The 26688-nt window shown below is 42.6% G+C and overlaps 1 protein-coding gene and 1 long non-coding RNA gene across 13 annotated transcripts in view; one reads left to right on the plus strand and one right to left on the minus strand.

The window, feature by feature from the left end:
* SPATA13 (spermatogenesis associated 13) overlaps positions 1–26688 on the plus strand; it is a 178207-nt gene that overhangs the window by 117797 nt on the left and 33722 nt on the right. For 10 of the 12 annotated variants that reach the window (XM_086881813.1, XM_086881817.1, XM_023919311.2 and 7 more), the window contains one exon: positions 18699–20495. In XM_086881813.1, coding sequence (XP_086737939.1) covers positions 18858–20495 — 1638 coding nt within the window. In that variant the 5' untranslated portion in view covers positions 18699–18857. Of the gene's footprint in view, positions 1–16835; positions 16939–18698; positions 20496–26688 lie in introns of those variants that run through there. The other 2 variants (XM_086881812.1, XM_086881816.1) reach the window with 2 other exon arrangements.
* On the minus strand, positions 14185–16328 carry LOC147654225 (uncharacterized). Its single transcript, XR_015284743.1, has 2 exons — positions 16240–16328; positions 14185–14318 (listed from the first exon to the last, which is right to left on the minus strand). It is a non-coding gene; the product is annotated as an uncharacterized LOC147654225 (long non-coding RNA).

Below are 26688 nucleotides of genomic sequence, written 5' to 3' on the forward strand. Positions count from 1 at the left end.
ACAATGAACCAAGGGCTCTGTGGCTCCATGGCACACTGCATGGTTTGTTGCTGTGTTGTTAAAACATTTTTATGTTGCTGATGGAACAGCTTAGCTATCCAGGAAGAAAATAGCCAAGTTTGCTAAATACCTCATTGTCACACACTTGTGGAACACACTGGAGAAAAGGTTAACATGGAATTTATACTTCCTGGTGCACTGACTGCTGAGCCAATGTTGGGAAATTTGTAGCATTCATCAGTAGGGCTTTGACTTCAGCTTATAAGGAAGCTGAGTTAAATATCTTACTTAAAACCTGAATGACAGTGTAAAATACGAGAAGCATGTAGAGAAGCTAGAAAACAAAACCTTGAGAATGTAAGGCTTTTAAGTAATTAATTATGTATGTATCATTCATGTATTACAGTCACTGAGATTTTAAAATCCCCTCCAAGTGGTACAAGAAGCGAGTATGACCACCATTTAAATATTTAGGCAATAGTCCAGAAACCTAACTTAAATATCTGGCTATATGTTGTCTTGCCAGCTGTGTTTCCTTTTCTCATTTTCTCCTGGAAACCCATCCTTCCTGTTTGTTACTTCACCTCTTTCAGCATCCATATTTTGGAGGCTGGAGGCACCCAGCTCTCAGCACTCTCCAGTGCAACTAGCTTTTCAAATAGACATAGCATCATCTGGGCAGGAGATTAAAATCAAGCCAAAAGGAATATAGAACACAATACCAGTTAACTATGGGACAGAATTATGAGAAACTCAGTGGAATATGAGGATATAGAATCTAAATAATTAAAGCAGAGAGGAAGCAGAAAAATTGTGGAAAACTGCCCCAAGAGAACTAGAAAACAGTACATTCTGAATGCAGCCTATGAGTTAGGAAGACTAAACTGTAGACTCCCAGAAGATGGGAATGTAAAATAAAGTGAATTTTTTTCTGTGTTCATCTTGTTTCTTGTTCCTCCTTAAACCACTTGGAGACAAGAGAGTTAGTTAGATGGCCTTTCATCCAATTTAATGCAGCAGGTCCTTCCTTACAATTTTTTTTTTGAAAACAAGATTCAGAAATATGGCTAAAGATTTTGTCCTGGATATTTTGCTTTTCTTTTAGTTTTAAATATGGACTTTTTATCTGTTTCACAATAGATATATTTATTGTATTTTATTCTATTGGTTGCATTTTATTTTCAGTGTAAGAAAAGGTCTTATTTATCCTGTTAATACCAAAGAGATAATGTACTTGTTGAAGGTTTTACAATCTTCCCTATGAAACAGGGTCTCATGGTTGAAGAATACACATTAGCAGGTTTTGCTTTTATGGATATAATTTATTGTGTCTTTTCTGCATGAGGGCATGAAAAACAGAATGAAGAACAGAGAAAATTGTATGAACATTTTCATCCTGTTGCAAAGAAATCAAATGGCATTTTTTGTGCAGTGACATTAGCAGCATCAAAATGGTGTCATTCCCAAGTCCTACAAAGAATATTCCTGTGCTGAGAATTCAATTAGTACATCATTTTACCTTGGCAGCAGCAAGGGAATGCTGAGGCTTGGGTTGAGGAATTAATCTTCTCAGAGGCTTTAAAATATTGTTAGAAATAAACCAGGATCACTTAAAACATCTTGGTGGTTGTTAATCTGCTCCCCTCTGCATCTAGTGTCCAGGCCTAATTGCCTTGTATGACCTGGTGATGAATTGGTTTTATGAATAGCGCTGTGCCTGGATTACTTTGCAGTTGCTAACCTAAATATTTGCAGGGGGAATTGCCCTTCTTTCAGGGCCTGCTTTGTATTGTGTGGGGCTGTTAAGACTGAGTAGCCTTAACGTAATTGATACAGCAACATGCAGACATGACTACTTTTGTCTTCTTTTCTTTCTTTTTTTAATTTATTTTGTTGCTGTTTTTCTGTGTTCTGACTATGGTAGAAGATTTGGCATGAACTGTTGATAGGTGAACTGGATATTCCATGTTTCCACATTTTTCAACTGAACTTTGAGATAACAGAAAGTAGTGGAACAAAGGCCCTGGAAGTCAACTCTTGTACTTGTGGCACATATAGAGTATGGGAAAGATGTGTTGTTTTATTAACTTGCCCAGACTCAAGTCACCAGTATGAAAATATTACTGTGTGTTTAGTGTTTAAGCCTTCTAAGACTTCTTTGCTTCGGTTGAGAATGCTGGCAGTGGTTGTAAAATGCAATAGTAGTTTCCAGAGAGGGAATAGTCCTCTGAAAATGTAACAGGTTTCCAACCAGGACCAAACAAAGGCAGACATCCTGCAGCCACATGAACATTACCAGATGCTAAACCATCTCATGATGGAAATCCTGGTTGTCATGGGCAACCTAAACCATTCCCATATTCGCCAGAAAGACAACACTGCAGGGCACAGGCAATCCCGGAGTGCATTGAGGATAAGTTCCTAACCCTGGCGCTGAGGGGCCAAGGAGAAACAACACTGCTGGACCTCCCTGAGCTTACAAACATGACATGAGCTGGCTGAGTGTGTGAAGGCTGGGAGTAGCTTTGGCTGCAGTGACCCATAGTGATGGAGTACAAGTTTCTTAGAGGGGGAAACGGGACAAGTAGCAGAATCTCAGCCATGGGCCTCAAGACAGGAGGCTTTGGCCTCTTCAGGAATATCCTTGGAAGATTTCTGTGGTATAACATCTTGGAGTGAAGATAGGTAGTTGACTTTCAAGAGCCGACTTGAATGCTCCAGTCCAACAAGCAGGAAATCAAGAAAGGGTGGCAGGAGGCCTGCAAGGGTGAACAAGGAGCTCCTGGTAACTTAAACATCAAATGGAAGAATACAAAAGTGTGGTGGGTTTACACAGCAGGGTTTGGTCCATGGGGGCTACAGGGTGGCCTCTGTGAATAGGAATGAAGAGCTGGGAAAGTATAGGCTAATCAGACTCAGCTCAGTCCCCAAGAAGGAGGTGGATCAAATCTTCCTAGAAGCTATTTCCAAACATATGAAGGACAAGAAAGCGATTTGGAGTAGTCAACATGGATTTGCAAAGGGGAAATCATGCCTGGTCAAGCTGATAACCTTCAATGACAAAATGACCAGCTCCAAGGACAAGGGGAGAGCAGTGGATTTCAGCAAAATTTTTGGCACTCTTTCTGATAACATGCTTCTGGGCAAACTGATAAAGCCTGGACTAGGCAAGTGGGTAGTCAGGGGATGTCAAGCTGGGTGAACCACTGGGTTGTAAGATGTGTTATCGATGGCATGAAGTCCATCTGGAAGCCAGGCACTAGCATTGTGCCTCAGACACCAGTGCTGTGGCCAGTACTGGTTAACATCTCCACTCTTGATGGGACAGTGTACCCTTGGCATGTTTGCAGGGGATATAAAGCTAGGAGTAGTACCTGTTACACCAACTAGAGCATCTGACATATGATGAGAGGCTAAGAGAGCTGGGACCATTCATCCTGGAGAAGAAGATGCTGAGGGGATCTTATTAATGGACATAAATACCTTATGGGAGTAAAACAGTTAAGAGGATAATGGGAGCAGAGACAGACTCTTCTCACTGGTGTCCAGTAAAAGGGCAAGAGACAATCTGCACAAACTGAAATACAGGAAATTTCTGAAATTACTGAAATACTGGAACAGGCTGCCCACAGATGTTGTGGAATTTCCATCCTTGTAGACTTCAAAATACTATTTAAAACTTGACAGGATGCAGCTCTGGTTGCCTGCTCTAGCTGACCCTGCTTTGAGCAGGGGAATAGACCAGGTAACCTCCACAGGTGTCTTCCAACCTCCACCCTTCTGTGAGGGGGGCCAGACTGGATGATATCCAGAGGTGTCTTCCAACCTCAACTCAACTTGCTATTCTGTGAGTTGCAGATTGACTGGAACAACATAGTATTATTTGCATTTCAGTTTCTCCTAAAACTTCAAACCACGAAGATATATTTAGGATTTTCTTCATTTTCTCCCCTCCCAGCACCATGATCTAAATCGGTATTTATATGACAACACCCTAGATGAGCACCCTGGTGAGTGACCCGAGACCAAGGAAATTACTTGCACTTCGCCTTTTTGATAATCTTTACTTAAAGATTTATAGAAGCAGAGGAAAGTCCCCTTAATTTTTGTGGACCTTGTGTCTGACTCAGAAGGCTTAAAATAGTAAAAGCCCAGTCTTGCATGGGAAGACCATGACTCTGAGGAGTTTGCTTTCTCCTTTTCAGTGAAGGCCATGAGCATAAGTCAGACATTGCAGAGCTGTAATTCTGTCCTTATCCTCTCACACAGTTAACTTTCTTGGTGCTGGTATCCCAGCAGAGCATTCATGCTAAAATGAATTTAACTAATAATAGGGAATTCCATAATGTATGAGTTTCAGATTATTGCATGAGACATAATATGAAGCCTCGTACTTCATTATAAATTATTAATTAGGTTTTGAAAATTATCTTGGATATGTAAACCTATTATTAAGGAAATCTGCTGGCATTTCCACTTTTAAGAAATTAATATGGTATTGCCATTAAAGATTCTCATTTTGATTATTCATGGAATAACTATGAGAGCCAGAAAAGAAGACAGAAATTAATTTCTCTTTGAATTAGAGTTCTCTTGCATTCACAATTGCAGTTATTCTTCACATCTTTCTAACACAGAAAAAAATGCAATTTAAATCCGATTATATATTCTGTGGAGGAAAAGGGAAGACTGAATCACATCCCAGCAGATCTTCTGTAATATAGAACTGTGTCTTCTCTACAGGAGAGAGCTGTATAGGTCCTTCTGACTGGAGAGCATAAAGCCAGGGACACTCTATATTTCTGTATGTGATGCCAGGCTCTTAGAGTACATGTAGGTCTCTGGGAAATTGTAGCTGCACCCCCACTGAACACCAGGCAGGAAAAGCAGGGAGGTGCGTGTCCCTGGCACATTTCTGTCAGGCATCTATCTGGTGTTCCACACTGTTCTGCCACTGGCATATCTCCTCTCCCCACCAGCAGTGTCTGCTGCACACCCAGTTGCCTTCCTGTGCCACTTTGCAGCTCTCAAAGACATAATCATGCCTTTGAGTTCTGCCTCTCTCATCTGCTTCAGTATCACCAGCTATGACTTTGGCATTTGGTTCTGCTGCTGACATCTGCCAGTACTAGAGCTGAGTGATAAAGTTTTGAGGTTCCTTGTTATTTTCACTTTCACACATGATATTCAGCATGCACCATTCTGGGTCATCCATTTTGTCCTCGCTGTCAGGTGCAGCTTGCTCGGGCTAGATTCCAGTTGATAATAGCCGGACCACAATCTGCACGATATTTAACTAGAAGGCTTTGGTTAGAACTTCAGATTATTTCTGCCTCAACTACTTAATTTTACTTTCACTAGCACACTCCCAAACCTTTCCTTTTGATTGGTAAATATATAGGAATGCTTCATATGAGACTCTTCAAGACAAAGGTTTTAATGAAATGGTCCTGTAAATATTCCTTCTGTGTTACAGTTATTCCAGGTGAATGTTTAACTTGCTGATTTCTCACACTGCTGTGCAGCCATTTGTTATACATTAACTCAAGGCTCAATCCCACAAGGTACTGACTATGTCTGGATCATGCTGAGTCCCTTTTCCTTCCAGAGGCATTTAAGGGCTTACAGGGAGCTCAGCAGAACTGAGCCCAGAATCCAGGCAACAACAGGCTCTTTCAAAAACCAAGCAGGTTTTCTGGAACAAGGTTTGTACTGGAACTGGACAATATTTTGCGCAATAGATTTTCATATATTCAGATTAAATACTATCCAGAAGAGCAGACCTTGCAGTTACTGGCTGCTGGAAGACATAACAATTTAGGTATATATGGCAGTAATTAATTACATTTTATAATTATGGTTTTATTAGTTTTTCCAGTTAAGTGCAAAACCATGACTGATACTAATATCAAAATATCTAAAGTTTTGTGTGTTGGCTGCAGTTTAGTTTGTCCCTCTGTTAATGTGTATATGGTTTTCAGAGTTGCAGATAATCTGTGTAGTTCATCTAGCAAAGCCATTTGGGCATTATTCACTGCGGAGCTCACACACCATGCAACCAGCTGCTTGTACTCTGTGACTTCAAGGGGATCCCACTGGCAGTGGCATTGGTGGACAAATTCCCTGGCATTACCCCAGCTACCTGGACCCACCCTCCTTGGGCAGAAGCCCGTCCAGCCATAGAGCTGAGACACTGGTGGCTGTGTGTACTGGTGTGTCATCACTGATGGCATTGGGCTGGAAAGTTGTCCTCCACCGTCCCTTACAAAAGGCAGACTTTGCTGAAGGGTACTAAGCTGATCTGTTGCTCACATTTTGCAAGCCAGGAGAAATATGGAGTGAACAAATGTATCTTAATGTGATCGGTGCTACGGTGTAGCCTGTGCAAACTACAGTACTAATTATTACTTTTTCTATGAGACTTTTTTCAGGAGAAGATGGTACAATTGGTCTGTGTTGTAATGTATTTGGCATTGAAAAAGTGTTGTAAGATACTGTTTCTAAAAAGCTGCTCGCACTGTTTTGCATGCAGATGAAAACCATAATCTTCAATTGTTTGCAAGGAAAAAAACAGGACCTGAAAACTTAAAGTAATGTGATTTAATTGCATCTACAAACAAGGAAAATTACTTCCAAAATGGCAGCTCCTGCATTTCCTACTAAACAGGGAAGGAGATACTCTTTGATTTAGGTCCTGGTATCACTTGCAAACAGTGGTAATTCAGAACTACAAACTAAACCTTGATTTTGCTTTCAGACTTACACTTAAGGCTGGCCAAAGCCCAGGGCACAGTTCTGTTCTAGCGACTGTTAGAGCAGTCTCACTGTAATTCAAATATACCTGTGTGTTAATAAACGTATCTTTTGAAAATAAACAGTCACTCTGTTGGCCTTTGCCCTTACTCCCCCAGTTTAACTATGAGGTGCACACACATTTATTGTAGATTATCTTTTGAGATCAGTGTGATTTTAAGCATCCAACAGCAGAGAATCACCCACTTAAATGGTTTGCAAGATGAAATCAGTATGCAAGTAAACTGAGGATTAAGCAACTTGCTGACTGACAGTTTTCTTGGAGTAATGGCTGTCAAGTTGGCTGCTGTGCTTTTCTGGGGAATAAGCAAAAAACCCAAACAAAACTGAGCTTTTAGGAGTCTTTGGTAAATTAGAGAGGTTTCTCTGTAACTTTAAGCATAATTAGCTAAGCTAACAACTTAAAAGTTAAGAACTGTTCACCCATTAAGGGAAGTCAGGAAATAGGTAGAAGTTTACGGGAACAAAAGTGGGTTGCTGATGCCAGTGAAGTGTTTTCCAAAACTCTCAGCATAGGATGAAAGCACCACATGATTCCATGTAAGAATACTGCAGCAGAAAGTAGTCACAAGCATTCAATATCCTCCCTGGGAAAACAGTTCCTGGTTTAAGTGAAATGAGCCTGGGCTTGGTCGTATGCTAATTGCTTTTCATTACTATGTGTTAGCAAAGCTGTTTAATACTTGCTATAAAGCCTGGATTTCACTCTCTCTCATTTAATACCAGGTTAAGTCTGAACTAATAAGCTCTCAAAAGCTTAGAGGTTCCAGTAAAATGAGATTTGGCTAAAAATTGCTTGTTGGTTTCTATTAGTAACAGTGGTGTAGCTTAGGTGCTCTAGGCAATGAGAGAAGCAAGACTCGGAAGAGAGAAAAGAGAGAATATGCTTCATTGGGATGCTGAATGATTTAGTAGAAGTCATGGTGTCTTACTGTAAGCCTTAGGGAGGGTTTCTTTGCCTTCAGTACAGTGAAAGACATAATAGTCAATTTTGAATAATTTCCAAGTGTTTATTTGTATGACGTATTTTGATTAAGTGTGGAAAATCAAGACGTAGATCATTGTGCATGGAGCAGGATGACTGTTATTTCAGTATTTCTCAGTCAGCAGCATCTGTGACTCTGAGGGTTGAACACTGAACCAGGAACCGCTTATGAGCTGAGCAATAGCAGAATTTCTCACAAATGAAGCATCTTCTCTTGGCCTGGTACAGTGAAGTATAAAGATGGTACTGCAGCCTGCTGAAATAGGCTGGCTACAAAGGTGCATCTCTGGGTCTTTGGTTAAAACAATTATTCTGGAATGTACTGTCTGTGACTCTTCAGGACTTTTAGAGTTAAAACTTCCATCTAAGTCTTGTCGCTGCTAGGAAAATTACCAGATGCTGACAGGGGGTGTCAGCAGTGCCTCAGCTGAACATATGCTGCATATGGTTTGGCTGCAGGCACAGACAGGGAGGCCCTGTTCCCCGCTGCTGCAGAGACTGGTGAAAACAGGCTTTAAACCAACTGAGTCCAGCACAATACTAAATGTTAGCCTCTGTGCAGAGTTCATCCTACCAATGAGACTGAATAAACTACTTGAGTATAGATTGGCCTGCCAAGATTTTTGTTGCATCAAAAAAGAGTTAGGCAGCATCTTTACTGAGTTATTTTACAAATGGTTGTTTTGAGGTACACGGCAATCCTGATTGCTGTGCATTGTGATTATATTTGCACTATTTTGTGGTGAGGCTAGAATTGAAACTGAATTAGAGATTGAATGCAAAGCAGATTAAAATCTCTATTTACCTTAATGATTGATCGTAATCTCTGAGTCTAACACAACAATGCATTATAAAAAAATTAAATTAACTGTTTTCTGGAGGAAGTACTTCCCTGCTTTTCCAGAGAACACTGTGAAAAATATTTTCCGTTTGTGATGTTGCCACAGAATTTGTTGTTTATTTATGTCTCTTTTGTGAATCTTCTACAGGCACCCACCCAGCACCACCACTCACACACCCACCTCCCACCCACATATTCTGGCACCCTGTGGCAGAAACAGAGCTCATGGGGAATTGCTGAGCGCAACTCAGCTGGGTATGTTTCCCCAGCCCTTTCCAATTTACAGCACTCTTGAGCAGCTCCTGAGCAAAAACTTCAAGTCTGGATCAATTTCAGGAGTCCTGTTGCTTGTGGAAAGCATTTCCACTCTCATTCCCGCGCTTCCCCCCCGCCCTTGGATGCCTGCTTCCACCTCCTGCCCAGCAACAGCTCGGGTGCAGCCAGGGGAGCTGCTTCAGCTCACAGCCTGCAGGGAAAAAGCAGAAGGCATGCCCAGCGTCTCTCCCTTTAGGTGGGAGCATGCTCTTAGGTTGGCAGGAGCCACCAATTCTACCTTCATCCTTAGAGACCAAGTAGATTAAAGGAGATGAAGTGAACAGGATCAAGTGATCAATGGGGAGCAACAGCATCTCTGGGTCAGTGTGTGGTAACAAGGCAAAAAGGCAAACATTTCTGTCCTGGCACAGAAATGAAGTTTGCTTAATTATGTAATGAAAGGCAGGAGGTCGGCAGGGATCTGGCTCAGGTATTCAGTATTGCTTAGATAAAAGACAAATCCTAGGATAGAATTTGTGCAAACTGCCTTCCTTTTGTACTGGAACTAGAAACATGTTTCATATCTCCACCTTAATAGTTTAATTATGTACCCCAGCATGTTGAGGGAATGGCTAGTAAGGTTTTCCTCAATTGATTTTCTGAACCTCAAGTGTAAGGTCTTTTTAAAAAGGACAGTGTCACTGACAGGAACCAAAGCAAAGACAGCTCACCAACATAAATTAACTTTTTAGTAAGGCTATGTGTAATCTTTCAGGTTCAGAGATATCCTGTGTTCTTACAAGACATAAATTATTAGCCAAATCTGCAAACTCCAGTTTAAAAGGTTAATGAACCATCATCAAAATAGTCAGTTCAATCTTGAAACAGGCACTTGAATCTGAACTCCTTCCAAAAAATGGAATTTAGGGTTTGTCCTCTGCATGGATAGATAATGGATTATTTTCCCTATGCGTACACTTTTTATAGCTATCATCACTGTAAGCATCAAAGTGCCAGAGGCACATTGATGGATGGGTCTTTGCAGACCCATAGGTTATAAGGCACTACTCCTATCATCACGTATTTTACACATATGGCACTTAAACTGAGAAAAGTATGCTGAACTGCCAGGGTTAGAGAGAAACAAAATCCAGAATCTGTCTTCTCCAACCCTAGGGAAGATTTCATAAAGACATCTCTCCTGCCTGAAAAGGATGTTTCCTTTTCTTCAGATAATTTGCCATTACTTTTGGTGGTATAAGAGTACAGAGATGTTTTACTACTAGTTATAGGAAAATGGGTGTCTGAGCCAATAGCCATAAAAGTCTCTTGGAGCACTGGTTCCAGTACCTCCACTTCAGGCAGTTATGCAATTTGGTACCATAGATACACATAACTAACTCCATCTCAGGCTACTAAAGCTAAAATTTCTTCCTTGCCGTTCTAATAGAAAGATAGTTGCATGATTACAGTGTTCCCATCTTAAAAATAATCTGATTTCCCATCAAAATGTGACTAACAAGTGTAACTGCCATATCTTACAGAGGCAGTCAATATGTGTTATTTGTATTGATTCCTAGAAGCAATTGAAATATTACAAAAAATGTAAAACTGCAAGAGATTTCCTTGGGTACACTGCAGATAAAAGTTCTAATTTAATATGTACAGGTTTCTTTAAAACAGGACAAGTGAGCTAGTCCAAAATTTATAAATTTGTGTCTGATTCCCTGTCCAGATAAATTTTCAAGTGAGTGGCATTGTATGTTTTCAGTATCTTTAACATTAGGTAACTTCTTTTCTAGATGAAATAAATAGTTTGCTTTATGTGATCATCCATACTTCGAAAAAATATTTTTGAGTTTAGTATTAATAATGAAGAAAATAATTAGTTACTACAACAGCAGAAAAACAGAATTATGACTATTAGATGGAGGTTCATAATTGCTTTGAAATCTTCTGGCAGGCTAAATTCAGAGAATGAATGCTATTGAAAAGACCAAGTACATAAATGCTGTTGCAGCCCTTGTCACCTGCTTTGCTCAGATTATTCTTTCCTAACTTTTCTGATCCAAGGCATTCTTGATAAATTCAAACAAAAAGTACAAACTAAAGGTAGAATTTGCAAGATGATGATTTTTTTTGTCTGAAAGAGAAACATGGTGAAGACGGTAATTCAATCACCTGGCACAAGAAATATGGCCATGAATGTTAATTTACTGCAGACTGTAACAAAAATAGCAAGTTTTTCATTGTAGAGATAGACTAAAAAAAAGAAGAGTATTGGTACTGAGAAATAAACCCTGAGCAACTGTGTGGTTCTTGAAGGCCATGAATTAATACCACCTAGGAACCTCCTATCAACAGGATGCCTCAATCCTTCCCACCAAGCACAACCTGTTTCTCTTTTTCTTAATCTTACTGAAATATTCACTGTTCTGCTCTCATGAGCGTATCAAAAGCTGTAATTGTTCATGGTTTTTTGCTCTGGCCAGCACAAAGGTACCCAAGGTCCACAGCCACACTGTAACCAGGTGGGTATTTCTGTAGTGTCATGCTAATTTGACTTCTCTAGTGTCATGGCAAATTATTCTGCTGACTTGTTTTTTTCTTATAATAAGCATCAGAAGCAAGAGGTTCTTATGTATCTTTGCATGATTTCTACTGATGAAGCATCATTCCTAACACAGTCCACTACCTGCTTCACTTTTCTAATATCTGATGTATATACGCTGTGCCTCTGCAGCTTCTCTTCAGCACACCTCAATGATTTAAGTGAGCACTGAGTGTTGCTTGTGATTCCACCCTGAGCCCAGGGAGAAGCATCATCACCCCAAAATCAAATAAACCCCTTGCTATGGCCCACACTCAAAAATGCTGCTCGCTCTCACTCCAGCCCCTGGTCTGACTCATTCTCTCTCCAGACCCTGGTCTGAATCACCCACTGCAGCTGGTCCTTGGCCCTCAAACTCCTCAAGAACCTTCCTCTATGTATTTTAAATTTTTTTCTCGCCTCCTTGTTCCATAACAAGGTGCCTTCATATCCTCAGGTAATTTTGGAAGAACAGTTTTGACAAGAGAAGAGGGGATGGCAGGGTAATTAAGCGGGTGGGGAAGAAGGTTGCTAAAGAGCTGCTAATAGTCACTTTTACATGCTATTATTTCAAGCAAGGAAAACAAATACAGAAGGGCTGTAGGGCCATCAGACTCTGCAGTGAGTGTGACATAGGAAAGGAAGGTAGCTAGAGCAGAGCAGGAAGAGAAAGCAAAAAGTTGCAGTGGGACAATCCTAACTCTGAATCCTTGCCTGTTATTCCCAACCAGTCCATACCACTTTAATGTACATCCATCTAACAGAAAATCTAACATTTTTCAAGAAAAGAAGAAAATGAAAAACATATAGTGTAGGGGGGAAAAAAGGAAAAAAAAATAAATTATTGACTAATCTCTTTTCCTTCCTATTTCTGTCAACTTTTCATCTCCACAGTCTTCTCTTCCTACTTCTTATATTTTGTGAGACACAAAATAAAGGTGGAATTCAGCCTTCTTAATTGGTAACTGGAAGTCTTCTTTATGTTAAAACACAATGATCTGTTTATTGGAAACTGCTCTTCTGTAGTACCAGCCATCTCTCCATGTCACGCTGTCTGAATAATGCCTCTTGAGGATGGGGAAGAAGAATAGCATGGCAGTCAGACCCCGCAGGGTTATAAATAGCATTCTAGCAGCCTGAAAGGCTGAAGCCATCATTAAGTTGCATGCAGCTGTAGTGGTGTAGGTGGGTGAGTAAGAGCAACTCGGAGATGGGATAATGGTAACCTGGTACGCAAGGGTCATTTTTCATTGATGGCGTCACTCCATTGGACTATTGTGTTCTCCCTAAATTAGGTCCCTGTGTTTAAGAGAGCTGAGCAAGCTCAGCCTCGGCAAAGCACATTTAAAAGAAGATTAGAGGGGGAAACAGTTTGTTGTGTATTGTGATTTATACCAAACTGTGATAAACTTTTCTCACTTGGGTCATTAATTGCTTTTATCAGCAGCAAAGTAAATGCAAGCGGAAGGGCCTTTAGGAAGCTGCACAGCAGCCTCCTGCATGTGGGCAAGGAAGACTTTCACTGTCAAATCAAGAAGTTAATGCAGCAATTTAAGTCAGGCTGTCCTTTCAGTGTTTTTCTTAGGAATGTGATTCATTTTGTCATCTTGGACTTTTTCAGTGCCAAGACGACAAAGTTCTTGGTTTTGGAAAATCCGTTTCAATTTATTATTACTAATTTGCTTCCAGATATACAAAAATGAAAAAAATCTATATTAATTTCACATAGTTTATATAAAGAAAACCAGATTAAAATAATTAGCTGCCTATATTAGTTTGAACTTGCATACACAAACAGTCTACTCTTCTCTCATTTCTAAACTAAAAAAAAAAAATGGAGATTTTGATCCTACTCCCAGTAAAGTTGGTGGGGGAGTTGTGTTTAACTTCAATAGATATATGACTCAGCTTAATTCCCCCTGTGGGACCTGTCAGTATGCAAAGATTCCTTGGAGGTTAATTGCTTGCAGAAGACACTTTGCCTGGGATCTAAAAGGAGGGTGAAAATTGCACAACTGGAGCCTTAGCTATGTACTGCAGCCTGGAAAAGACATTGTCATTTAAAGCAAGGGGATCTCTTTTTTTCAGTAATCCTGCATCTTAATAATTGAATTTGGTCATTCTTTAATTTAGAGTATGTCTTAGAGAGTCATTTCCTTTGCCATTTTGCCTAGTAGCTGTGGAAGTTGGACAAGTGCTTTTATGTTTTACTGAAGTTATTCCTTTTGGGTTTTTTGTTTGTATTCTCTTTCAAGAGTCCTTTGTTAAAAAAATCACTACTTTGAAGTCAACTTTTAGAAAGTATTTATAAAAGAAACATGAAAGAAATAACTGTTGCAGGAGTGGAAGAGAGAATGTCTAAACTAAGTAGATAGAATCATTCTTATTTAGGCTCTTCAGATTTATGTGTGTGACTTCATTATATAAATGTGCCCTTTGCTATTCTAAAAAAATCTAAGAGATGTATCACTACCAATTAAAAGCCAGGGGAAGGTCATCTTTGAAACTATATTCATTCTCCCATGTCACATTTTTTGTAATCCTTTCCCACCTGTATTATACTTGGAATAATCCTTCTCACTCCTTGTCACATGTGCGTTAAACCTCTTTTAAAGAACAGACTTAGCGCTTCTAAAACAAGCATTTCATTTTTGTTGCACTAAGTGTGATGTCAAATCACTATTAGAAATCTCACGCATATACCAATCTGGAATTTATTCTGGAAGTTCCCTCCTTCATAAATTGCTGTACTTGGTCAAGCATAACATGTACTGCTGGCACTGCCCCTCTGTTCACTGCAGCTTTTGTTGTTCATCTGGAGGCAAAACATTAGCCTGCAAATAACAGAGTACATAGCTCAGTCTTTCAGAAATACACATGCAAGTGCTACGAATTTGTTTGCATTAGCAAGGATTCTTGGTGGCAAATGTTAATTGTACTCTCATTTTGCTTTTTTAGGACTGTAGAAAAACCTTAATATAGAAGCACTAATCTCCTGAAACTTTGGTTTGTAACTTGAGGAAACATTACAGCTTGAATGAAACTAAAAGGGGTTTAAGTTTATAGCTGGAAAAGGGGTTTGCCTTTCTTCTCATGGCAGTTCTGTTGATAAATTTGCATCATTTAACTACACCTTGGTGTGACAGCACCTGAATATTATATGCATTTATCAGCCTTCAGAAAAAAACTAATTCAGATTAAGAAAAGGTTTTGTTAATTATTGGTCTCCAGTACAGGAAGTTAATCCTGTTCTCAGACACACTTTTCAGTGTACTGCATCCAAGCTTCTCTGAATAGTACATACATGTGAAAGGGCTGACTGAATCAGTGAACCTGCAAGATTTAGAAGAGGGTTTTACCACACTACTAGCAGAAAAGTAGGATGAACAAGTCTGGAAGATTAAAACTATTTACCTTTAGAAACTTGACAAATATCTAATTGACTAGATACTTTTATATGTGTAACTGCAACTTTTTAGGTATTTTCTTCCTTAAATGTAGTGACATTTAAAGAATACAACATGCAATATAAATTCTTACCTGATTATCTAAAGTGAGTTTTAGTGTGGCTTTCCAAGGAAATTAAGTTTTTGTGAGCACTTTGTTAAACTGTCAATAACTTCTTTGATAATTTCTAGCTCTTCAAGCCTGTTTAATCTGTTGATGAACTTCAAATACATTTAAAAGATATTTTCAGATCTCAGTTATCAGGATTTCTTAAGTTTCAGAAACACTGTTAGCTGGATAAAGGAAAGGCCCAAATGAGCTCGATTCAGCTCAACAGTTTTCTCTGCTTTGTCTTTTAGTCAAGCTGGTTGATAGAGGATACCTGAGGAACTGAAGGTTCCTTTCTCTGAGCAGGCAGAGGTTGTGGATTAAAAGTACATTCAAAAGGAGCGTGATGCATATACCTGGGATATCTCTGGAAAGGAACTTCAAGGAACATAGGAACACAAATCCATTGGAACCCAGGGTTGAATAATGTTGTTAGAAGTTTTTAAGTGACCAGCACAAATCCTTATAGATACCAGGGAGGCTGTGAGACAAGTTTATAAGACCTGTTGAAAGTGGCTTTTAACCGAACTTCTGACATGCTTCTTGTCCCATATGAATGAAATTTTCCTCATAATGTTGCCACTAAGGACTTTTTCTTCCCTGTTTAATCAACTTCACTGAGTTCAGAAATGTCCCTTTCCCAAGGTCTGAAGCAGATACTTCTTGTCTGCACTGACACAAGAACTTCCCCAGGCAATCCCAAGCTAACACAGATCACCAGCCGTAGTCCATATGGACCCTCTCCATACAATGTCAGCATTTCCAGTCTTAAGCTACATTTATTTCTCCTTTGCTTCCCATGCCCAGCACTGTAAAGCAACCACTTTCCCCCCTCATTTGAGTCATTATTCCAAACTCATTCCTTCCATGGGGTGTAGCAGAAAGCTGTGGCTGCAAGAGCAGGGCTGGTGGCAGGCTGTACCTGCTGCTGCTGACTGCCGGAGAGTTCTGTGGTCACTCCCAGTTATTTGCTACCTCATTTGACCTGCATCCCTTAAGCCCATTTGTTTGCCTCATCCCCTAACTACACCTTGCCTTTGAGAGTGTGTCTGTACTGCTCTCCAGAGAAGTAATTACACTGCGTGTGCAGTCACACCAGTCTCGGAGGAGAGGCAGTGGGGCTGACGGCCTTTGCTAGTTCTTTAAGGCATCTTCTCTGCCATGCAGTCTGTCTTGTTCCAATTTCTTTTTGCGTCTTACCTGAGATACAATTATAACTAATGTTGAAGTTATATCTACAGTTCCAGTCCAAGTGTAGAAATATTTTTCGGACAATAAACTTTCTGAGCCAGGAGACCACCAGTTCGTACAGGTCTTTGCCAGGAGTCATGACACAGGGCTTTAAGACACTGTCTCACAAAACTTTCCTTGTAGTATATGAACTCTGTTCAGATTGTGCATAAAATGTCGTTCCTGCTGTTAAGTCTGAGGAATACCAGCAGACCAAAAAGTCGTCCAGATTTTGGACAGGAAGGGAGCCTGGGAAACAAGCGTGAGTTTGGTCAATGGACCGTGCAAGCTGCACTCGTGAGCAAGGCACACGGACCTAGGGACGGAGAGGCGGGGCACCATCGAGGGAACTTTTAAGGTCCTAAACGCGGCCGTTGCTGCGCGGCCGCTCGTTCCTCCGGCGGAGGGCAGCGAGGCAGGCAGGCTCCTTCCAGCGAGCGGCGGCGCGGGAGCCCCGGCGGCAGTCACTGGGGCAGTCACTGGGGCAGTCACTGGGGCAGTCACTTGGGCAGTCACTGGGGCCGGGGCCGGCGGGAGCGGCCGGGGGTGCGCGGGAGCCCCGCCCCGCCCCGCCCCGCCCCGCCCCGCCGGGCGCCGCTGCCATAGCGATGCGGGAGCGGGCAGCGGCCGGGACGTGCGGCAGCGGCGGGGAGCCCCGGCTGCCCCCAGGTAAGGGTGCTGCTCCGGGCTCGCCTCTCGGGGAAGCTGTTGTGTGCTCCAGGCTGCCAGCTGGGTTTTAAATCTCGCCTCGCTGTGTTTGTTCTGCCGCCTGCCCCCCACCCCCGCTCCCCTTCTGCCCGCTCAGGTGCACTTTCTCCCAGAGCCGCTTTCTGCGGCAGCTTCCCTGTCGAGAGCAGTGTCTTGCGGTCGTATTTCGTGCCATGTTTTCTTTCCGCGCGGAAAGCTGCGAGCGGTACCAGGGCGCAAGGGCCGGCCGAGGGTGCCCGGCGCGCTTTTGTCCGGCCCGGTGCCGCTGCGGCGGGGCTCGGTCCGGCTCGGTCCGGCCCTGCGGCCCGGCACCCTCCGCCGCGACCCCTCAATAGCGGGGATTAAAAACTGCGGCGGGAGATGTTCCAGCCGTCTCGCTGATGCGCAGGCAAATCCTTTTATCCGCGGAGGAGCAGAGGTTCGCAAAACTTTGCAAGTGCTTTCTCTCAGGAGGAAGCAGCCTGAAAGCCGGCGGGCACGGGCTCCGCAGCTGCCGCGTTTCACGTGGAGGTGGGGACTGGCTCTGTGGGTCCCGCCGGGCGCCCCGGAGGTGTCCCCGCGATGGAGCCCCCGGCGGGCTCCTGCTCCCCCTGCCGCTCCGCCTCCCCTAAACCCCCGGCCCCGCTGCCCTCCGAGCCCCCGCGGCCCTTGCCATGGGAAGGAGACAAAGAAGGGTCCGGGGCTGCCGCCTTCCCCAAAACACAGCTGTACTCCTTTTCTCCTTGCTTCGGGGAGAGGGGGAAATCCCCCCATGACCCCGCCCGACAGTGACAAGTTTTCGAACATCCCACTGCCCCTTGCTGAAAGAACCGCGCCGCGAGCTTTGTTTTTAAGGTGGAGCTGGCTTCAGCCTGGGCATCCCGGTGGTTTTCGGGGAATTGTTTACCATGGTGGGGAAAAAGCCTGCCTGCCTGGCAAAGACCCCTGTGTGGGGCAGGAGACACATGGTCGGTGGTCCCCCCACAGCTTTCCCAGGCACTGGAGTGTGATCTGGTCTGCTGGATCTCCCAGGCTCAGTGGAGGAGGAGGAGGTCCCTTACACATGTTCCAAACACTTCAGTCACTTTCAGATTTGAGTTTTCATCTTGCTGTCACCGCAGCATAGGGTAGCTTCTGGGTGTACTGCTTTTAATTCTTGTTTTCTTTTGTAGGGAAAAAGACTGCTGTGCACTTGATGTAATTTTTTTAGGATTTTATGTGCCAGGGGGCAGATAAGTCAGTGAAGTGTCACACAGTCTTCCAACAGAAAGCAAGTCTAGGAAAAATTATACCTGTTTTCCTCTTTCTTGCCTCCTGTTTGAGAATTAGATGTCACTTGATGAACATGCTTTAGATTAAAACCTCCCATGTGTCTTGGGGCTCAGTGCTGAGCACCTGAGGAGGAAGGCTGGATTGCTGTTACTGGGAATTTCTTTCTCTTAAGTGCGTTTGAGGATTGTATTTACCATTGTAAGGTAGGTGTGTTAGTCGTACTGAATTTATTAACTGATTAGCATTAGAGAAACAAGTACATACTGAAATTATTCTGGTCTCTTAAATTGCTAACGAATGCAATTATACTTTGAGTTACAAATGCACCCCTGCAACACACTTTTGTTTGCCAAAGAAGAACTCCATCCTTTTGTGTGTGTCTTTATTTCTTACAATGTAGCTGAAACTTCTTTTAGTCAGGGACTTGGTAAGAAAGTTTCTTAATGGTGGCTTTTGTTTTCCTGATGCAGGCAGCACCGCCTGAGGAGCTCAGCTCACCCAGTCGATGTGGAGGCAAGGCAAGGCAAGGTGTAGCAGATGAAGGGGAGGCAGCGAGGTCAGCTGGTGGAGACAGCAGTGTTGCTTTGAGGTACCCCAGCCTCCACCTCCATGCCTACAGCATTGAGAGCATGACAACATTTCCAAATGGCTGTGGAAATGGCACCACCGTTACTTGTATAGTTATGGATAATAAAGAGCCCCAAAACCAGACTACCTGTGCCAGTCATAATGGGGGACACAGCACTAGCAACAGTCCTGAGGAGGAATTTCAAGAGGATAAGCTCAGCCCTTCCAAAATCATGCGCTTTTTCACCACTCCTCGGAAACGGGCTAATTCCAGCTCTGACAGGCCTCGTTCTCTGGTTTTGATGGGCAACTCATCCACGTGGAATGCCTTTTCTTCTATCAGAAAGATGGGATCTTTCAAGAAGTTGAAATCTTCAGTTCAACAAGGAATTCAAGCAAGGGAATGCTCAGACATCTTAAATGAGAGCAGCATAGGCAAACATGGTTCGAATGGAGCAGTGGTGCGAGTTCAGACTAACAGGTATTCCTATTCAGGGCCTCTGCATGATTTCCAGAATGCAGTGGATGGTTTAGCTTCTGACTGCTCAGATGTGGAGGAGTGCGATGAGTCCTTCCTGAGGAACACTCACCGCTCACGCAGCATCAGGCGGGCTTACGGTGCCGGTCGCATAAACCTGCTGGACACAGATAAAGTTCAGAGTCACCACAACAGTGTTAGGCCAACATCACCTGTCATCGCAGAGCCAAAGATCTGTGAAATTTTTGTGAAAGACTCTGAAAACAACAGGATCATTTATTGGAGAAGCAGAAGTTCAGATAATTTGAACTTTCTGAAGAAAAGTTCATTCAAACGGAAGTCCACCTCAAACCTTGCTGATCTGAAGGTTGCAAATGAAAAACAGATGCCAGCAAGGACTGTGAGTGTTGCCTCTGCTGACTCTGACAAAAGTGCTGGAAACCCTGAGAGGAGATCCAAGCGATGGAAGAGCCCCATCAGAGCAAAGGATTTTGACAGAGTTTTGAAATTTGTCAGTAACGTTACAGATGTTGCAAGGAAGAAGGATGGCCCCAAGAACACGTCTCCTTCTCCCAGTGAGCTGTCCCAGAGAACAAGGTCTAACAGCAGGCTGCACGATGACTACTCCCGCAGGGTTTCCAGCAGCACGGATCATGACAGGAAGAGATGCACCTCCTCGGTATCCAGTCCTGACTCTTCCTTGCCAGGAACACCTTGCCTGCAAAGCCCTGTGATTGCTCAGGATAAGGAGGCTGAAATGAATGTAGCTGTCGCTGAAGATAAAAGCCTCAGGACGTCATCAGGTATCCCAGGCTCTGATAGCTTTTCACCTACTCTGAACGACATTGGTCCATTTCCCAATGAAGTCTTTTATTCGGACTCAGATGAACCAAAAGCTACCCAGCAGTGTACAGATGAAGCTGAAAACCTTCACCTTCCAGTCAGGCCAACAACTCCAAAGCCTCAAAGTCCAACTGCAGGGAAAGTCAAGTGCAGTATGAATTTCCAGTGTGCAAACCATCACAGCACGTTGTCACTGAGCTCATCGGAGAGTGAAGAGAGAGTTGAGGTACCGGGGCTGAAGTTGGGCAGGAATCCTGTTTGCTTCCAGGACTCAGTGCAAACTGTGTACTATGATGATGGAAATGAAGACAGTGGCATAAGCAGCCACTCTCAGCTGAGCCTAAATTTAGCCTCTGGTTCTGAAGAGAAAAAGGAAGAGGTAAGAAAGAAAGCAAAATCCTTCAGAAGTGATGTATATTTCCTACTGGGTTTTGTCTTTATTAATGCAAAACAATGCAAACAATGCAAAGTAATGGCTGCTGCAGCTTGTTATTGCTAAAATATGCTGACAGCAATTATTTATTTTAAATATTCTCTTTGGATGCTAATGTACAATTATTTTTCCTTTGCACATTAATATCAAAGGAAGTTTTGGCAGCAAAGCTATTCATGTGCGTTTTCAAGGGCAGCTCATTGCACCCTGCAGATACACCACCTTGTCATGTGGCCGTGTCAGATTTTACCAGCTTGAGCAGGGTCTGGCTGTGTTTCCCTCAAAATTGAAAGCTCTTTTTTAAAGAGTCCATGTATTCTGAAGTAGTGTCGACTTACTGTAAAACACTTTGCCTGTGGAAACCTTGCAGAACATGGTAATATTTGTAGAGCAGTGTGGCGTGAAAGACACAGTACAGAGGTTTAAGCATTCGGTTGTATCCAATGTTTTTGCTGTGCAGTGATGACCATACTGAGGGTAAACTGCTTGCTTATTATTAATTTGTTTGCCAACTGCAGACAGCAGTACTTTGGATGCTGGGCTGAGTGTGCTGCTACTGTTTTGGTGAAGACACTGTTTTCACAGCACCTAATGGGTGATTTCATGCTCTCAGGGAATGGGTAGATAGATATATTGCAGCACCTCTGAGGTAAATTTACATGATAACACTATGACCCCTCCTAAAACATGGTGTGAGTTGACACAGAGAAGTTGTAATGATTTGACATCTTTGGTGAAGAGCTGTCAGACATGCAGCTGTCTGAAGCAGTGATGTTAGCTCAACCCCAGCTCACTGGGGCAAAAATCCACCTGGATCTGTATAAATATGCATGTCATTCACAAAGTGGGTATATCTTTTAAGCCACCTCAGTTTGACTAAAGTATCTTAGACCTTAGGTATGAGATAGGCAATGCAATGCTGCAGCTGCACAAGCTTCAGCCTCTCATGCTGTGAAGTTTTAAAATGTCTGTGAAGCTGTTCTACTTTTAAAAGCTTGGCATAGTTTTTGCAAACTAACTGTAAATGGTTACAGAGCTTATCAGTATTGTCCTTCTGCTGGAGAGAGGCAATTTTGTTTACTGTTGTGTTTGCAGCAATTGAAAGATTGAAAAAATAAACTCAGTGTGTATAAATGTCTGGGCTCAGAGGTTATTCCTCTTCTGGAGCCCTAGAACTGTTCCTACCATCCATATTTTCCAAAACTCTCACTTACATGCAAGGAGAAGCTTTCACACTGCCAGAGGAGGCGAGAGCCCTAGTGCGGATGGATGCCAGTTGCATTTCTCGGGAATAAAATGGGAGGTGGAATTAATGCTACTCATCTACCATCTAGTGGTGAGCTGCCATCATAACCCAGAAGAAATTAATCTGGTCCTTCCCTTTGGCTCCCAACAAACCACTACAGTTTTTACATGAATGTGTGTACATGGGGTGGATAAAAGTTACTGCAGTTTTTAGTTTTAACACCACGTTCTGTTATTATCTAACATGCAATTTAAGCTTTCTCTTTATATTATAACATATTTTTGGGTAATTGTGAGTGTCTCTTAGTACTTGCTTCAGTTGTCTAAAATACAGACAGCTCTGTGGCAGCTCTGGGTTTGTGTAGTGGGTGTGCAGGCAATATGGGATGGATCCGAGCAAAAGATGGAGGAAGTGGTGCCCAGGGAATAGGCCCCTTGGCTGTAAGCCCTCACTCTGAGGTAGCACTGCCTGGAGCCCTATGCTTTGTAAAAACAGCTGTGGCCACTCACGTGGTGTAGCTGCATCCAGACAGACCCCTCTTCTGATGGAAAAAAACAAGGCTTTTGGAGGTGGTAGCTGTGGGTTGGAAGCAGGAGCTGTGCAGGACAGGGTGTGCTTTTATCTTACTACACAAGGAGTATAAAGTCTGTTGTTTCTTTTTTCCATGCCTGCTTCTCATCTCATACACAACCCTAAAGCTGTGGCACTCAGAGTGACTGCAAACCAGGTAGAGTGGTATGGTTTCTTCCTACCGTTTCTTTGGAGAATTTAATTTCCTGCTTTACAGCACGCTTCCCTCAGCATGGAGCTAACTTGGCACCGAAGATACTTATGCCAGGTTATTTTTTAATTGGAGTTTATTCAGCCTGTAGGCACTTTTCTGAATGCCACATATTCACACAATGAGGTCACTGGGGTTTGAACTTTGACTACAATTAATTTTTACCTTACACCTCCGCATTACATTACTGTACTGGCCCAGCAGGTTGTTCTATGATGGCTGAGTGCTTAGTTCTCTCTCAGCAATCATTTGAGATGTAGTGTGGAGCCATGGACATCACACATTTTAAAAATTTTGTCTGAACCTTAGATACACTGTGTTGATGGACAACTGTGCACTGTTTCCATGTTTCATGGATCTGCCTTTCTGTTCAGATTTCATGTATAAGCCAGTATGTATTCCAGTACAGCCACTAAAGCTTGAAGATGTATTTTGGTACAAAGCTTAGAAGGTCCTAACCAGTCAGGCTGAAATAGGATCTCTTTCCAGGTCTGGCTGTCGTAGCTGGAAGTAAGTGTAGTTTATTCTCTTACTCATCTAGTAGATCAGTCAGCAAATGAAATCTGTGGAATTTGGACTATCTCTATATTTTCCCAAATATGGAAACTAAATAATAAACCTTGTATTTCCCTACCAGTGTAAAGCTGATTTTGCAGTATTCATGCAAGGACATCTATTTGTTCATCGGAATTGATGTTTTGGGTTGGGTTTTTTTCTTGCATGATTGAGTCTTGAGGTCCTGCCACCTCTGTTACTTCGATGGTTTCACCAAAATGCGAGATTTGGACTGGAGCAGGGGAGATTTCTTGGGTTTTGTTCCTGACAGAGGTTGCTTCCCAGGGAAGAGCTAATTAAGTGCAGCCTAGATCCATGCCTCAGCACTTCTGAAGCTACAGAGTTGTGAGTCACCAAAGCTCACCTGTGACATCCCATGTTTTGCCACTGTCTGCTTCATGCTACTGTCATTTATATTCAATATGTTGCTTTTAAATAGCATGAAGAGATGATTAGGTACAAGCTTGTACTTGTTTAGAGTGTTTCACATGGTCTTTGCTTTCATGAAGAAAAGAGCCCCATGTCACTGGGATAATAATAAAAAAATTTAGTCTGCTTCGGACTGGTGTGTGTCAGCCACTGAGGCTGCCTGAACAAAACACTGTTCTGAATTTGTTACAAAAAGGTAAAAATCAAGTTATTTGACATTTCACCTAGTCTTTCACAATCTCATAGAGTGTCTGGAATTTAGGTTGCCTTGCTGGCATCTGGCTTCACAGTACACCAGACTTTTTATTACTTGAGTACCTTATCTGCATGGCCATAAGTGAATGATAAATTACAGTGAAGAGGTAGCTCTGCTGTAATTATGGTTGAGTCACAGTTTATTTGCAGACAATATTTTAAATATTCTAAGACCTGTCTGTCAACTCATTTATGTTCATGCCATACAAAAGCTGCTGGTCTCAACTAGTCCACATCATAAAGTCCCAAATGCCCAGCTGTTGGCAGAGTTGAACTGTTTTTTCCTGGACAGGTCTCTGGGCTCTGAATATTAAGCACACAGGGCTTAACTTGGAGGACAGCTTATAAAGATGAAGAGGAAGAAGAACTTTATGGGTGGGATACAGAGGACTCAGATATTGCCTCGCTGTTTGTCCTCGCTTTTTCTAGCTTCAAAAAGTGTCCTCACAGTGAAGGACCAAGGGGTGGTAGCTGGATGTAGTCATGTTCAATTGCCTGCAAGGAGCAAACAGCAGCCAGGATCATCGTCTGTAGTTCCATGTGTAGAACACATGGCTGGGCATGAGCACACCTGGGAGCTAGCTGCTTTCAGCTCTTTGAACCCTTCCTTTTGGATTTATTCACCTCTGGTTCATCCACGTGCGGTTTAGAGTGTAGCTTAATCAACCTAAGGTGTTAATGTATAACTGTAAATGTGATAAACTGTGAAGGATAGTTAGATGAAGTAGTGGGGGGAATCTCTGAAACTGGGTTTACTCCTAATGGGCTTGTAATTTGGAGCGAGGGCTCACCTCTCCAAGGGTATTCTGGTCTTGCCTGGGGGCAGAGCAGCAGAACCCCATCACAGGCTTTCAACAGCATCTTACAGAAAACTGAGGTTTCAGTTAGACCAAGCAACACTGGATTTGCACTAAATTCTGAGCTGCTCTGCACAAGTCAGGATGCATTCACACAATGTCCCCACAGTCACTCGGTGAGTGACTTCCAGATGCATTTGCCCACAGCCAGACTAGAAACCACTGCATTGCTACAAACCTAAATTGCAGAATCCATTGCTGCAATAATGCAGCAAGGAGCCCTCAAATGGCAGGAGTATCTTCCTATCGCAGAAAAAGCTTTCAGCAGCAGAGCTTTCATCCATTTGGTGCAGCCCATCATCATTTGTTGCTATATCCACTGCTAGGAAGAAGAAAAACCAGGCAGTCATGACAGTCGTCTGAATTCTGGATTGGGTTAAATTTTATACCAAGTAGCTGCAGTTCTTAATAAAATTGGCCATTCCTGAAAACTGTAGGATAATAGAGGAGTTACTGTCTTCCCTGCAGAAATGTTTTGGATGGTGACAGGGAGAGCTCAGGTGGACCTCACTGCAGTTAGCCTGGGGCAAGCTGCACCCTTTCTTTATTGCATTTGTGCACCTCTGCCTTTCCAGAGAGTCTCATGTTTGACTCTGCTGTAGCATTCCAGTGGCACCTCAGTAATACCCAGCTGTTGCTCACCCTGGGATCAGGAGTAATAAATAGTACCCCAGGAAGTGGAACAGCACCTCTGGCCATGTGATTTGGTTTCTTGCATCAAGTGTGGTGAGTTGTCGGCACTGAAAATCCATTTCAATGCTAGGTGGTTGAGATACCCAAAGTGATACCGAGCCACCTGCATTTTACCTTTCTGGCATCTGGAGGCTGCTGTGTTGCTTGTGGCAGGCTGGAGACCAGCCGAGTGCTGGGGGAAGCGAGCACAGCAGCCGTGCCCACGCCCCATGCTCTAGGAAGTAATAGTTGGCAGAGGTAGAGCTGCCCAAGGCAGCTCCACCCCTCGCAGGCTGTGTTTGTGACTGCTGCTTGGACTTGGGGAGGAAATATGCAGCTTTGCTCTGGAAGGGTGGAGAGAGTGAGGAACCAGAGGACCTCATTTTGGAGAGACTCTGAATAGAGGCAGAGGCATATGGCTTTTTATGTTTTGCTTTGCTAGCATAAAGTTCCACTTCCAAGCTGTGGTTATCATCTGGCTTTTGAGATTTGACAGTGGGTATTACGAAGACAGCCTGAAAGAAGTTTCTCATTTTGCCAAATAAATGGAAATTAAATTTTTTTTTTTAGACCTTTTACTTGTTCTGGGGTGTTCTGAGAAAATACATAAGGATTTATTTAGGAGTTATTAATATGTGTACATCTAAAAGAAGCAGAGAATATTAATATCCCTTTAATATACACCACATGCTTGCTATTCCAGTTCAGATACTAAAGGAAAGAAGGGACAGTATAAAAGCATCATCCAGCCATCCCCAAGTATCAAGTCACCAGAAAACTAGAGGAAATGGTTTTCTGGTTTTAGCACATTGGCGTTTTCATATAAGTGATAAGATTATTTCTGCAAAGGAAGTACATTTCCCTGCAAACTCCTCCCCTCTGCCATTCAGAAATATGCTAGCTGATTTGGTTCTGGAAATGAATTAGAGGAGAGGAAAAAGGAAATCCTTGAAGCTGAGGAGCAGATTTGAGAATCATGAGATCCGCTTGTCATTTCCAGTCCTGCCCTGTACTTGTACATGACTTAACTTTGTATCTGTTCCTTATCTGTGAAACATGGATATTACCAAGGTGAACTCACTAATCTTGGTGAGGCATATTGCTGAGAGGGAAAGCTTTATGCTCTATCATTGATTGCGATAAGCAGGCTTTCAAGGATCAGGTTAAATGAAGCAAACCTGCATTAAAAGGCCTTAGAAAATACATGGCTAAATTTTCTTTGTATCTATATAGCCTGATCTCTTAATGTGGTTTTATAGGTGTATTTGTTAATCAGAACACCACAAGTGCTTTGGGATCCCAAGAGGAGAATTATATAAACTTTTTTTCCCAATTTTTAAAACT

The sequence above is a fragment of the Cyanistes caeruleus genome, chromosome 3 (genome assembly GCF_971803275.1).
Source record: "Cyanistes caeruleus chromosome 3, bCyaCae1.hap1.1, whole genome shotgun sequence".
NCBI lineage: Eukaryota > Metazoa > Chordata > Aves > Passeriformes > Paridae > Cyanistes > Cyanistes caeruleus.